Source organism: Mustelus asterias, chromosome 5 (assembly GCF_964213995.1).
Source record: "Mustelus asterias chromosome 5, sMusAst1.hap1.1, whole genome shotgun sequence".
NCBI classification, from domain to species: domain Eukaryota; kingdom Metazoa; phylum Chordata; class Chondrichthyes; order Carcharhiniformes; family Triakidae; genus Mustelus; species Mustelus asterias.
The window spans coordinates 70360781-70376739 of NC_135805.1; the positions used below are offsets into that span (position 1 = coordinate 70360781).

Genomic DNA, 15959 nt, shown 5'->3' on the forward strand with positions numbered 1-15959 from the left:
AGGGCGACCTGATAGAAGTCTACAAGATTATGAGGGGCGTGGACTAAGTGGATAGTCAGAAGCTTTTTCCCAGGGTGGAAGAATCAATTACTAAGGGGCATAGTTTTAAGGTGTGCTGGGCAAGAGTTAAAGGAGATGTACGAGGCAAGTTTTTTTTAAACAGAGGGTGCCTGGAATTCGCTGCTGAGGGAGGTAGTGGAAGTAGATATGATAGTGACTTTTAAGGGGCGACTTGACAAATACATGAATAGGATGGGAATGGAGGGGTATGGCCCCGGGAAGGGAGGGGGTTTTAGTTTAGTCGGGTAGCATGGTTGGTGTAGGCTTGGAGGGCCGAAGAGCCTGTTCCTGTGCTGTAATTCTCTTGGTTCTCAATCACTCTTCAAGCTTGAAAACCTCAGTCTTACACTGAATAAACGGACACCAGTTGATCCCTGCTGCTGGTTCTGATCTTGGGAGGAGTGAGGGATCAGACATCCTGGTTTTGCATGGACAAGCTCAGTTGTCACCAAGTGTTGTAATGACAACTGCCTACGAAAGGTTCACTCTGAGAGGTATCTTGTATGCAGACTGCAAATAACTGTGGGAACACTGTATCCCCTGCAGTAGAGTAATTTGGGGGAGAACAGATGTTGATTTTCCCAGTCAGCTCTGCAATCTCAGCAGCAACAGAAGTAGTGGAGAATTGTATGTTTTTACTTGAGAGATATGAGATCGAGCACTGGGCATTTCAAAGGCTGTTTCTTAGCTTAGAAAATTACAAAAGAACGAAAAGGGCAATTAGATTCTTCCATCAAAATTTTTAACCTTGTTCAGAGTTTCCAAGGTACTTTGAAAGTATTTTCATGTCGCGGTGCAGCACTCGGGCGTTATCATGCTTGTACGAAATCTGAGCCAATGTAAGAGCTTTCAAGGAGGCAAGATGAAATATCAACTCATCCCATGGCATTCTTCCACACTTTATAATGCCCAACTGATCAGAGGAGTTCAATTTATTGTTTTCCTGGCCAATAAATAACACAAACTGAAGGGAACCAAAAGAAGGGGAGGGGAAAATAGGCGCAATTAAATTAATTTTAAAAAATAGCCAGAGGCAGAAAAGCAAATGATTTAGCTCACACATGACAGTTCTAAATTTGCATTTTCATAGAGCTCTGGAAAAGGGGTCGGGAAGGAACCCTTTACAAGATTTCCTCCGCATATTCAAATCAATGACATCAGGCACCAATTCTTCATGATTTTGCTCTCCTAAATCACAATGGAACCTCTCTGCACCTTTCCACGACATATATTGCCCAAGTGGGGAGGGGTGGATTGTTACTAGTGCCTACCATTTCTGGAAGCCACACGCTCCGCTGGGTTTGTGGAGGGAGCCAGTAAGCGGCGTCTTAATAGGGTTGGCAGATCTGGGTGGACTTACTGGGAAATGACCTCCTACTTTCAACTGCCCCTCCCCCAGACTCCTGCCATTGATCAACAATTTAATTAATTGCCTTTATGCCAGGGATTTACCAATTTAGAGAAAAACTGAATATTTAATTGATCCTGGATATGCTTATTTAGGGCAATTGAAGTGTATCTTTAACACAGAATGTACAGACAAGAACAGGCTATTTGACTCACTGGCCTGGGCTAGTATTTATGTGCCACAAAAAACCTCCTCTCCCCCTCTTCATCAAATCTCATATCCTTCCAGAAGTAGGGGGGTCACAGTTTGAAGATAAGGGGTAAACCTTTTACAACTGAGGTTAGGAGAAATTTCTTCACCTCGAGGGTTGTAAATGTGTGGAATTCACTATCATAGAATGTAGGTGAGGCCAAAACGTTATCTGATTTCAAGATGATTTTTAAAAATATCTCTAGGGGCTAAAAGGATCAAGGGATATGGGGAGGGGAGGTGGGAGGGAGGATCAGGATATTGAATTTGATGATCAACCATGATCAAAATGAATGGCAGAGTAGGCTCGAAGGACTGAATGGCCTACTCCTGCTTCCAGTTTTTCTGTTTCCATTTTTTATTCCTCCCTTACCTGACTTCCCTTAAAGGGATCCATGCTGTTCTCCTCAATACCCCATGCGGTAGCTAGTTCCCCATTCTAACCACTGTGAGTAAAGATAGTTCTTCTGAGTGCTTTATTGGATTCATTAGCGACTTTTATTTTGATGACCCCTCCCCACACCTCAACTATCTCAAGAAAGGAAATGGCAGATTACATAAAGCTGTATGTATTAATACAGCTTCAAAGAGGCCAGGCAAGAGTGTCCGCATTGCTGTATCCTTAGCCCGTCCGTCACCCCAAATAAGTTTTAAGTTTAGGTTTATTTATTAATGTCGCAAGGAGGCTTACATTAACATTGCAATGAAGTTACTGTGAAAATCCCCTAAATATTCTTGCTACACCCATTCAGAGTCCTGTTGCACAGCCAAGACAGACCCCTCCAAATCATCAACTTCTTTCTCAATCTTGGCAAGTCACAGGCTCCGTGGTCAATTTCATTTATTTTATGAGAAACATAAAAATTCTTCTCAAAAATACTCACTACGTTGAAGTCAAGATTCTTTTCAATCCACTCCTTCGCTTCATTGAATTCATCATGCATTCCCATAATGTACAATGTATCTAAGGCATCCACTATTGTTGCTCCTTGAATATTACCTACAAAGACAGACAGACCGATTTAAGCTTTCTCTACGGTGTCAAGAATGAAGAAAATTCACAGCAACAGTTTCTCCTAAATGACTTAAAATTGGAAGCATTTCCTAAGATACACAATAAATGCACAAGAGGTAAATATGTGAACACATGGGACAGAAATTAATTTGTCACTAAACGGCAGAAAATGTCAATAGTATTTGTCATGAGGAGACTTCAACTATGCAGGAACCACAACACTATTTTGGAAAACACTATCAAACGCAAGTGCTATAAATCGCAAGGAGTCCTTCACGTTAGTTTATGTAATTGTTTTTTAACGGCTCAGTGTAGGCATAACCATGTCAAAATTCACACAGATTTCAGCTAATTTTCCTATTTAGCAGTTCTACAACACATTTCTGAAAACGCACTTCAATTAAAACTTTGATTGTTTCAAGGTATGTACGAAGTAAAACAAATGCAAAATTCCCAGTGCAACTAAAGATATGGTTTTGTAATTCATGAAGGTTTTACCTTTACTGTAATTTAGAAACCAATTTAATTCAAACTGACAGCCGCTGAGTAGGTCACTGCAATTCCACAATGCTTTTGCACTGTGACACTTAATTTGCATCACAAACTACGATATGACTAATATACCTGACAGCATAGGTCTAGCATGTACTCTTAAAATTATTGCTATTTGTTTCACCTTCTGGAAAATGCTTTTAGTATCATCTGTGTAGGTCACTATGTGTCCCTGTCCAGGAAATCATTGAAATTGTTGCATTGCTAGCTTCAATACACCCCTGATGCAAAAATGTCAACCACATCAACCTAGCTACTGTGCAGTGAAACCTTAGCTGTTTGTGCCCCCACCATCAACATTCTTGGTCATCCAAAAGAATTTTCATTGATAATAGATCAGTGGGAGTCATCACTAACAACATTTTTCCTTCAATATTTCCACCCTATTGCCAACGATATCAGGCAGCTCTATAAATAGCCAACTGAAGTTCCACATCAAAGCGTTCGCCTGCCTGCACATCAAGTTGTGTCCAGAGACCAGAGGGAACTGATCAAATGCTCTCCCAACCACACACCATCCCCAACAAGCCTCACAATAAAACTATCATGCATTCAGCTCCACTTATGTTAGTGACATTTGCACCACACAAAGAGATGCTGCTGATGTTAAAATGAACACAGAACTTTCGCGTTCAGGTTCCTGCGTGATGCTAAACATGGAACTTAACACCAGCTGGTTAATAGCATCTTAATCTATCTGAAAAAGCTCATGTCATTTTGCTCTTACATATGTATCATATTTTAAATTCTTTTGCTATTATTAATATGAAATTAAACCACAAGGCAAATTGTTCTTTGCTGAAACAGCTATCCCCGAATACTCCAGTCATTTTAATTTTTGGTAAGCCCTTCGTACAAGTTGGTGTAAAGCATATCAGCCCCAACAAATAAAAGACTGGTCAATTTGATACTGGGATAGGGAAAGAGGGAAACCAGGCAACTTTCATTTTTAACAGAGGGGAATGCTGTCTGGATACAGATCCGGTTTGTTTTTAAACTGAAGCACAAGGGCGCATTTGGAAAACATTTTCAGTTCACAGAAGAATGATTGTACATATTTGCCACTAATTTTCATCATATGACTTGATTTTCAATGCATTATGTTTTTCTCAGTTGCACACAAGGTGGTTTGAAAAATACACCAACTGTATTCTGCATAAAGCAAACTAAGTGCGAGTAGTAACCAATCTCTGGCACTCTTCAGAGACCATATGGCATTTGAACCAAATCTGAGCAGGATTCCCCAAAGCTTCCAATCTAATAAATGGAAATTGTAATTCCTCATAACTCTTTCACATCTTTCCAATTAGTCAAATTAAGAACAAAGAACAAAGAAAATTACAGCACAAGAACAGGCCCTTCGGCCCTCCAAGCCTGCACCGACCATGCTGCCCAACTTAACTAAAACCCCCTACCCTTCTGGGACCATATCCCTCTGTTCCCATCCGATTCATGTATTTGTCAAGACGCCCCTTAAAAGTCACTACCATATCCGCTTCCACTACCCCCCCCGGCAACGAGTTCCAGGCACCCACTACTCTCTGTGTAAAAAAATCTGCCTCGTACATCTCCTTTAAACCTTGCCCCTCACACCTTAAACCTGTGCCCCCTAGTAATTGACTCTTCCACCCTGGGAAAAAGCTTCTAACTATCCACTCTGTCCATGCCTCTCATAATCTTGTAGACTTCTATCAGGTCGCCCCTCAACTTCCGTCACTCCAGTGAGAACAAACCAAGTTTCTCCAACCTCTCCTCATAGCTAATGCCCTCCATATCAGGCAACATCCTGGTAAATTTTTTCCGTACCCTCTCCAAAGCTTCCACATCGATCTGGTAGTGTGGCAACCAGAATTGAACACTATATTCCAAGTGCGGCCTAACTAAGGTTCTATAAAGCTGCAACATGACTTGCCAATTTTTAAACTCAATGCCACGGCCAATGAAGGCAAGCATGCCGTATGCCTTCTTGGCTACCTTCTCCACTTGCACTGCCACTTTCAGTGGCCTGTGTACCTGTACACCCAGATCCCTTTGCCTATCAATACTCTTCAGGGTTCTGTCATTTACTGTATAAGCATGAATAAAATGGGAAGACAAGTCTCATAACTAAATAAATGATGACAATAAGCAAACTACTTTTCCACTCTGCTATTTTAGCAATAAAATTTTAGTAACTGCTACTTTAAGGTAAATCTTAATATTTTTAAATATATGGGACGATTGACCTTTTTTTAAAAAATCACTTAGGCGATGAAAACTGAAACCTTTAGAATGCCATTTATGCAGTCATATAATTTATTATGTTAAGCTGAAGCAGCCAGTGTAACAGAAGTAACTAGTTGTAAAAGATATGACATTGCATAAACTTAATGCATTAGATAAAGCATGAGAGACATAGGAGGCAGTAAAACTCTTAAAATCTGTTTCTCATATTATGTCCGATTATAGTGTACGATGATCCAATGTTCTTGAATCAACAGTAATGGATCACAAGGAATTACTTTAAAAGATGTACCAAATGACAGGTTCACTTAGTATTACATTAAACTTGGCCAGGGATTGAGCTCTTCATTTATTTACAGGATCTAATGGCTGACTGAGGAGACGACTGTCACATGAACAGACGTTAAAAAAAGTTCCATCCAAAAAACCAAATTTAAATCAATTCCAAATCATGGTCCCCACAAGAGGGACAAACAAGATCCAAGCTGACAATATGAGCATTGCACCCCATCCTGGACTTGATCTGACGCTTCATCTTCACCCAAAGGCCGAGATGATTTTGAAGATTTGTATCATGCGACACCTCAGTTTAATCTCATCAGCTACTCTAATAATTGACTCCACCTTAGCCAGGAAGATGAACCTGCCTGATCATTGACTCTCCCTAGACAATAAGGGGCATAGTTAAAAAAAAGAGGGCATAACCTAAAGTTAGAACTAGACCATTCAGGAGTGTGGTCAGAAAGTACCTCTTCACACAAAGAGTGTGGACATCTCAAACTCTCTCTTTCACCTGAAAGCAATCGAGGCTAGGCCAAATGAAAATTTCCAAACTGATATTGGTAAGATTTTTGTCATGCAAGGGTGTTGAGAAATACAGAACAACAGCTGGTGAATGCAGTTACAATTCTGATCAACCATAATCTAAGTGAATTGCAGAATAGTCTCGATGGGCTAAAAAGCCCCATTTTTTTCGTAAACAACCTACTCCTTGAAGAAAATTAAAGTCCAAGATAGCACAGAATAATGATCAATACACTGAATAATGCCCTAGTGAACAAATCCTACTAATAACCTCATTTAAAAATTCCACATTATTGAATTAATAATAAATCTCTTCAATGCTGAGAACTTTGCAGTGTATCTTATGGCACATGAAAATCATTCAAAATCAAAAGAACTTAGGAGAAGAATGGTGGCGCAAAATTACAAAAGGGCTTAACTTCATGGCAGGCGTCTCAATATTGTCTTCTGCAAACTGCAGAGATTTAAATACCGGGCAAGTCAAAATCAATAAAGACTAATACTGGGCAAGTCAAAATCTATAAAGACCAATAAGCAGCAACTACCTGAACTAACTTTCCAAACTGTTGATGAAATATGTACAGGGAGCATTGTGCCAAACTATTAGGCAGGTTGCATTGTACAGATGATGATGAATTCCTTCGTGATTCACCACCTTAGTAACTCAATATTTCATTGATTAGCAGAATAGAATTAAAACCTTCATCCTCGGTTTCCAATATGAAAGGAATTTGGAAAATCTCATCCTCGATCTGACCGGGCAAACTTTTACAGTAACAAACTTGCCCCAATTCATTCCTGACTGGCAATATCTCTTTCGGGGGCACAAAAATAGAAAAGAGATCCTGCATAGGAAATCTTCTGAGCACCAGACAGTTGAGATGATCGGAGACATCTAGAATCATAGAATTCCAACAGTGCAGGAGGCGGCCATTTGGCCCATCGAGTCTGTACCGGCTCTCTGACAGAGCATTTTTACCCAGGCGCACCCTAACTTGCATACAACTGAAAGAGGGGGGATGGGGAGGGGTGGGGAGTTCAATAAGCAGGAGTTACTTCTCACGGAGGGTTGTGAATCTATGGAAGCCACTGCCCCAGAATGCAGTGGATGCAGAATCAATGGATATACAAGAAAGAGATAGATAAATATTTGATCAAAAGTGGGTTAAAGGGCTATGGGGAAAAGGCAGGGAAGTGGAGTTAGGATGAGATGGAGATTAGCCATGATCATATAGAATGGCGGAACGAGCTCGAAGAGCTGAATTGCCTACACTCACTCCTAATTCCTATGTTCCTATGACTGCAGGAGATAATTCTGCAGGCTGAATGGACTAACAAGACTCTCGAGCTTCACTCTTGCGGTTTTTTCAAATAATGTGAAGTTGTGATTGGATTGATGTCTTGTAAACCAGTTACAACTGTCCAGTATTTGCAGAGATAAATTAAAGTCCATCATACTTTGATTTTAATTGATGAAACATAGTTAACTGCTTACAAAAACAAAGAAGTTATATGAATTTATGAACTGGATATACAGGTTGTCGATATTGAATGTATGAGGAGCTCTCAAAAATCGATCATTGATGTCACATCTGGTTTCATGATGGAGATTAAATGTTCAAATTCAATAATTAAATGCGATTATTGAAAACCTCTGTTCTCTCAGCCGAAAATCACCAGTATCTCTGTTCCGAGCCATCAATGCATATCTGCACTGGAACTGCAGATTGAAAATGAAAATCTCAGACTATAAGCAGGAAAGCTTCAATTTGATTTTTAATTTTTTGTTCTGAATTCCGGTTGTGGGCATTACTGGCAAGGTAGTTAGATATTGCCCAAATGGAATTGTTCTGAAAATATGTCAGTGAGCTTTGTGTTAGTAATTGATACAGCCAAGTGGCTTGCCAGGCCACTTCAGGGGGTAGCTAATATGGAACTGGAATCACATGCAGACCAGATAGGATAAGGACAGTAGGTTGCAGTCACCAACAGATACGGTGAACCAAAGGGGCTTTAAGATTTATTTTTCACTGATGACAGCTTTTTATTTGCAAATTGGACATCTTTGACAATTTAGTACCGTGAGAACAAAAATAGGCTTACTTATAAGTACATGCTCCACCACTAATGTTCCCTTTCAACTAGGAACTCGCTAAGAATTCAACACAGTTGCGCCATTTGGAATATGGATGTCCAACAGATCCAAATGGCTTGGCAGCAGGAGTGTAGAGTAATTCCTGCAATGCTATAGAGTGTTAGACCTGTAAAAGGATTCTGACTTATCACAATTTACACCAAAAGGAAAAGAAAGTGGTCTGCTGGTTTAAAAACTGTGAAAAAATGAACTATTTTACAAGTAGAAAAGGTATTTCATTAAAATGAAATACATCATTTAATCGCTGTTTTATGCCGTCAAATAATTTTGAATCATTAGATATCCAATTAATCACTTTTAGCAACGCCAACAAAAATGGGAATGAGCAGCGTAAAGGATTAACATTAGGAACACCTCACACTGATGTAACTATGATGCAATGCCACATGATTAAGTAACTGATCTAGTGGGAAGCAAAAACGTAACCTTATGTAGAGTACCGAGGTGTACAGAAACCAAAAAATAATAATACATGGTGTCATTCATAGAGTAACAGGCAAAAACATCTCCATCTAGACTCTGAACTCATAATTAAACATGATGACAGTGGACAGAGCATGAAAACTCTAAATTCTCCAAGTGAAAACCGCAGACATGAAACACCTATAAACCCTTGGAAGCACAAGCAGAAAAATGTCTCATCCGAGAACAGAGTCTTGTGGTACTGCAGGTGCAAGCAGACACACAGGCCTGGATCCCAGACAGAACCATGTATAGATCATCATCTACAAGCCAAACTGCTGGAGTGGCATAAGATTCAGAGCTCAGGACAAGCATGGAGTCTACACTGCCACTTCTACAAACTTTCTCAAGCACTGCAGGCTTGCAACAGGCTCAACACTTAATTGGAGGAAGAAATTCTCCTGATACAGAATAGATTCAGATTTACACAAGGGACAAATGGATCAGGTCAGTACTTGATGCAGTAGGGACTATTGCAGATGATGTAATAGTGAACCAAGGAGTCAATGAGGCTTCAAGCTCATATGAAGACGTCCTCCAGGCATTTGATGCATACTTCTGCATTCAAAGATGTTTGATCATTGAGCAAGTGAAATTTAATAAGAGAAAGCAAAAACCAGGTGAATGCATGAATTCATTTATAAATCATCTGTCCAGACTAGCACAGAATTGAGAATATGGGATAGTCAGAGATGAATTAGTACATGATTGCATAGTAGCTGGGGTCTTAGATGAAACTCTATCTAATCTCTTGCAAACAAATGAAGATTGAACTCTCACAAAGGCAGTACAAGGCAGCACAGTGGCATAGTAATTCGCACTGCTGCCTCGCAGCACCAGGGACCCAGGTTTGATTCCTGGCTTGGGTGACAGTGCAGAGTCCACACACATTCTCCCCGTGCTTGCGTGGATTTCCTCCGGGTGCTCCGGTTTCCTCCCACAGTCCAAACGATGGGCTGGTTAGGTGCACTGACCATGCTAAATTCTCCCTCAGTGCACCCGAATAGGCGCCGGAGTGTGGCAACTAGGGGATTTTCACAGCAACTTCATTGCAGTGTTAATCTAAGCCTACTTGTGACAATAATAAATAAACATTAAAAACTTCAAAATAGCATGACAGACTGAACTTAGGAAGTTTAACAGAGCCGTCGTTCATTGGGTAAGTGGTGTCCCTTGGTAAAGGATGAGTGAGGCCAGTCAGTATGCCAGACAAAAAAAAAGAGAAAGCTCAGTGAAGTAAAAAAAAATGTGGCAACCGCCATCTTGAGTTGCTCTCAGTATGGAAGGAAAGTTCTGAGCAAGTGGGAAGAATGCCCAGCCAGGAGGGCAGAATGTCACAGCTGTAGCAAGCTAGAACATTTTAAAATTGCCTGCCAATCTAAAATACAACTAGTTCCCAGGAAGAGGAGAGAGAATAACAAGGCAAGTCAAATTCAAGACGCAGAAGAGTCACTGAAAAAACAAATAATCCGAGGAGGAGGAGGAAGTTAACAAAACAGGAAATAATTATTGGAGCATTAAATTAGAAGTTGACGGTCACCACACACAATTCAAGCTGGATACTGAGGCAGGTATTTTATCATCTGATGAAGTAAAGTGGCTTAAAAACATTACAGCCGTCCTTCATTCAGTTGCAAGGTCCAGAAGGGACTACACTGAAAGTAATAGGCCAACGCTTGGCAAAATTGACAAACAAGGGCAAAGAAATTATTGAACCTCTTAATGTTACACAGAATCAAGAGTCATTATTATTGAGCAGAAATGCATGCTTGCAGTTGAGGCTGATTCACAAGGTTGATAAATTTGCTGATGAACAGTTCAGTAATTTTCAGGCTGAGGAAAGCTGAAGCTAATGTCATGTAAGCCTCAGAACGGAGTCCAAGCCTCGTCATAAGCAAGATTGAATCTATGTTGCAATGAAGGGTCATCTCTCCACTAAACATACTGACAAAGTGGTGTTCAGGAATGATCACAGTACCAAAGATTAATGATTCAATTTAGAATCTGTGTAGACTTGATTCAACTAAACAAGTCAGTAGAGCACAAGATCCACCTGATGGCATCGGTGGAAGAAAATCTCACCAAAATAGCAAAACAAAAACTACCTTCCTCACACAATGTGATATTCACAGCAGCTTTCTGGTAGTTGCCTCTGGATAAAAAATTCAGATAGTCATTACTCCATTTGGCCATTGTTGTTTTCAGAGATTACCATTCGGGATTGCTTCTTCTCTGGAGATAATGCAAAGAAGGATGTCTCAGACCCTGGAAGGCATGGAATAAATGATGTGCCGTCTGGATGACATTCTCGTACACGGTTCATCGAGAGAAGAACATGACCATAGAATGAGTGTTTTACAAGAAGCAGGTTTGACATTATATGACAAATGTGAATTTGCAAAAACCCACGTTAAAATTCTTCAGGTACACTGAAAACTTCAGGAAATTACTGCCAACCTGCGGAAAACGAAGACGATTAGAGAATTCCCACAGCTGAGACCCCTCACAGAATTTCCAAGCTTCTATAGAATAGTCAATCAAATAGGCAGGTCCCTACCAAACTGGTGGAAATAAAACAAGCTGTTATGACAGCTATGAAGACAAGGTCAACAGTGGTGCTGGAATGTGGACCAGCAAAATTTTTTGACGCATCAAAAATCCCAATTTCAGTAACAATTCTAGCACGCTATGATCCAGAGATGGCAACAACTGTTGCATCATCTACAGGCTTGACATAGTGCTGATGCAAGTTCAAAAGAAATGGACAAAGTAGACCAATTCATTGTGTCTCAAGATCTCTGATAATTACAGAAAAGGTATGCAACTATTGGAAAGAAGCATTAACAGCCACACGGGCCGGTGAGAAATCTATGGTTTTCCCATGGAATTAAGGTTTAAAATTTAAACCAACCACAAACTATTGGTTACTCTTCTGAACCTAAAGGAAATTGCAGAAATGCCATCTAGAATTCAATGTTTTGGACTGAGGCTCATGAGATACGATTCAGTTACTAAGTACATTCAAGGGAAATACCAGATGACTGCAGATGCTTTATCATGAATACCACAGAAAGGAATCAAGCTGGAAGTTTAAACTTTATTGAGAAAATGGAAGCATAGATTTCGCTCACTAAACATTTAGCAGCCAGGGAAAAGAGATTACAAGAGATCAAGTAAGTGCAACAGCAGGATGACAAAAGCATCCAAATAAATGAGTGTTGCCAGAATAAATAGCCGGATTATACTCAGAAGAACACAGTACTTTGCCAATATGTAGAGCAGAGAAAACATCTCACAAACACTGATGATTAATTTGCTTTTAAATGTCAGACTAGGCACTCCAAAAATGCTTCACAGCTCGATATTCTCCAGAAAATTCAACATCGTCACTTGGGGACAGTGAAATGCCAAAGCAAGAGCCCAACAGTCAGTCCAGTGGCCAGACATCAGTAACTCCATTGAAAAGTTAATCACAAGTTGTGTGCAGTGAATAGGCAACAACAGAATGAACCACTGGCATCTGCCAATTTTCTTAGAGGTCATGGCAGCACCTGGGAATGGATCTGAGTTTAAAGGCAAAGTTTTCTTCATCATCATTGGCTACTACTTGCGGTGGCTTGAAGTGAACAGATTTCACAGCATCATGGCAGTGACAGTCATGACATCACTTAAAGCAGTGGTTCCCAAAGGGTGCGAGAGAGGTTGGCAAGTGTGGCGGGAAGATTCAAGGACAATCAAAGAAACATTTAAACATGGTTTAAACAAGCATTGTTTTATACTTTCTGGATGTCCCATGATCATATTATAAAGTAGTTGTGTTCTATGTTATGAATCAAGCACTGCTAGTTATTTTTTTTTGTTTTTAAATGTATTTATCATCAATAAAAAATTTGGTGTGGCACGAGCAAACTTTTATTCCAAAAGTGCGGCCCAGTGAAAAAAGTTTGGGAGCCACTGACTTAAAGGAAGCTTCACCACAGACAACAATTTGCTAACAAGTTGTTCCATAAATTTTCACAGGAGTATGGTTTCATGCACTTAGCTAGATACCCTCAGTTAAACAGAGCAGTAGAAAGAAGAATTTGTACAATCAAGGAATTAACGAAAAGAAATTAATTCAGCCCTTAACTGTAGAACCTTACCACTAAAAAGAGTTCTCGTGATCAGATATTGATAGGAAGACATCTATGAACACAACTTCTAGCTCTACAACAAGTACTATAACCCAACATTACCTTAGATGATTGCGAGACAGTTCAGAAGCATAAGGAGCAACAAAAAGACAGACAAGCTCGCAATTTCAACTTAAGGCACAGAGCACAAGGCTTGAGGCCTGGGGAAGCGTATGGATACAAAATCAACAGAAAGAAGGCACCGTAATAAAAAGAGCTCCACTGTAAGATCTTACAGAATTAAGATGGACCAGGCAAACATCAGAAGGAACCAAAGAGCCTTGATATCACTAGGAGGGAGGGAAGGAAGGAAGCCAACAGAACCTTGACCATACCATTTAGATCCGGATGGAGACAAAGAACCAAAAACAAGTAGAAACTCTACAACCACCCAAATGGAAGACATTCCTACTGAATATAAAAGAGTGCAGCATGTCCTCAAATTCAAAATGAAATCAGGACCAGAGCAGGCAGATTGGTCAGGACAACACAGAAATCTAACCATGTGAAGTCTGAGACTTTATGGGGATGTGGAGATGCCGGCGTTGGACTGGGGTAAACACAGTAAGAAGTTTAACAACACCAGGTTAAAGTCCAACAGGTTTATTTGGTAGCAAAAGCCACACTGTGGCTTTTGCTACCAAATAAACCTGTTGGACTTTAACCTGGTGTTGTTAAACTTCTTACTTTATGGGGAGACATAGGGAGATATATACAGTTGGGAGAAAGACTTAGTGGGAGATGTAGAATGAAGGATTATCAGGAGTACCTGACACTGGTGTAACTTGGTGGCAGTGTCACATGATTAAATAACTGAGGTCTGATGGGAAGCAGAAGTATAACCTTGTGTAGGATACTGAGATGTACATAGATTTGTAAATAAAGAATTATTTTTACGAATAACAGCAGGTTTGTCTGTTCCCCTATGAAGGTTGAAGAAACCCCATCAACTTCCAAAAAACATGAATCAAGCAGTCTTTCCAACACAAAGCATTTAATTTGCATAAAGCTTTTTCATACATTTGAGCAGTGCCAGAATCCTAGCAGCCAGTATGCATGTATCGCAGCCGACACCAGTCTGGAGAAGATAAAATCTAGGTTAAAGACTTTAAGCGACCCTGAAAGAAACACAAATCATTTTTCCAAAACTGTAATCGGAGGCAGAGTAGTGTGTGGCTTTTAATGAATGCTGACAGCTGCTTTCAGCGAGATGTGAACTGCAGGAGTGGGGGGGGGGGGGGGGGGGGGGGGATTATCAATAAGTCCAGCTACAACAAATCAAGAGTCAGCCCACTCCACCAGAAACCAGCATCAGGACACAGTGTGGTTGTTTTGTCAGGCCTTTTTTTATTTATGAAAGTATTGTTCCCTAAAATTTGCCTGGTCTACACAAAATATATGTGCTTAAATACATTTAAAATATATGAAGCGCCAATAAATATAATAAATTAAGTATATTAAATAAAAAAGCTGCTACATCAAAAACACAAATTATGCCAGTCTTGAAGCACAGAGGTTGAAATGATGCTGTAAGGATGGTGCTATTTGAGCTGGGAACAGTTGGTGGTTTAACTAGTGACTTAGTCTGCTTTTCAGATTATCCTTTCTCAGCTCAAGGAAACAGGTTGATTATGCGCACAGGAAGTTGGAATATGCGCACAGGAAGTTGGAATAAGGGAAGACAAGGGTGGCACAGTGGTTAGCATTGCTGCCTCACAGCGCCAGGGACCAAAGTTCGATTCCCGGCTTGGATCACTGTCTGTGCGGAGTTTGCATGTTCTCCCCATATCTGCATGGGTTTCCTCCGGGCGCCCCGGTTTCCTTCCACAGTCCAAAAGACGTGCTGGTTAGGTGCATTGGCCATGCTAAATTCTCTCTCAGTTTACCCGAACAGGCGCCAGGCAACTAGGGGATTTTCCTAGTAACTTGATTGCAGTGTTAATGTAAGCCTACTTGTGACACTAAGAAATAAACTTTAAACCTTTAACAATTTCTACTAGTTTCACCTAAGATTAGCAACTACAGGGGTACTTACAGATCCAGGCCAAGAATTGTGTAACTGTAGCTGGGAGAATACAAAAGAGAACCAAGTTCAGAAGAATGTACTCAGGAGGAAAGTGTGTGTGTAGAAATCCAACTCTCTGGAAAAACATATTTGAAGAAAACCAAGAATAAATGAAGTGTTTTTTCTTTCAGGTTGGATCTGTCCCACAAATACACTAGGCAAACTTTCAAAGCTGTCCTCCCATAGCGTTTACCCCTTCAACCCTCTCAGCTAGATGTAGAAATTTGCCAGTACTATTAGAAAAGCAGAGATGTGCTCCAGGTATCCTGGCCAACAGTTATTCCTCAACCAACATCTAAAACAGGTGATCAGGTCATTTATTTCATTGCCGATTGAGGAATTTCACATTACAATAGTGACTACATTTCAAAATTAGCTGTAAAGAACTTTCAAGGGTCCTAAGTTCTGAAAGACACCATATAAATACAAGTTCATGCTTTCACTTCCTGTCTCAGAAGATTCCTTCTAACGTAAAATACTTATTATAAAAGGAAAACAAGCATAGAAAACATCCATAGAGTCAAAATTTGGAAAACTTAAGGACTGGATTTCATGTGATGGCCCTCCTGCCTAGAGGCCAATTCAACCACTTCAGTGGCCGATTAAAGATTTCCCTGCCATCCCTGTCATTTTATCAGTGATGGACGGTCCTCTGCTAAGTGGGGGACACCAGCAGGTAAATCTGGGCACCGCTCGAGCAGGCTCAGGCCTGTAGCCCTCCTATCCAGACAGTCTATGTCCTAATGACAGAAACTCCAATGGAAAAGGTGCCACCTGCCCTCACCAATACACCCACCTTGCTGGGTATACCTGATTTGCCCCAAGGGCCCCAGACCCACTTAGCTGGTTGTGAG

The 15959-nt window shown here is 40.4% G+C and overlaps 1 protein-coding gene across 1 annotated transcript in view; it reads right to left on the reverse strand.

The window, feature by feature from the left end:
* The window catches only part of man1a1 (mannosidase, alpha, class 1A, member 1), a 492377-nt gene that overhangs the window by 265467 nt on the left and 210951 nt on the right, over window positions 1-15959 (reverse strand). The window contains exon 3 of the mRNA XM_078212736.1: window positions 2542-2657. Within this exon, the coding sequence (XP_078068862.1) occupies window positions 2542-2657 (116 nt within the window). The remainder of the gene's footprint in view (window positions 1-2541; window positions 2658-15959) is intronic.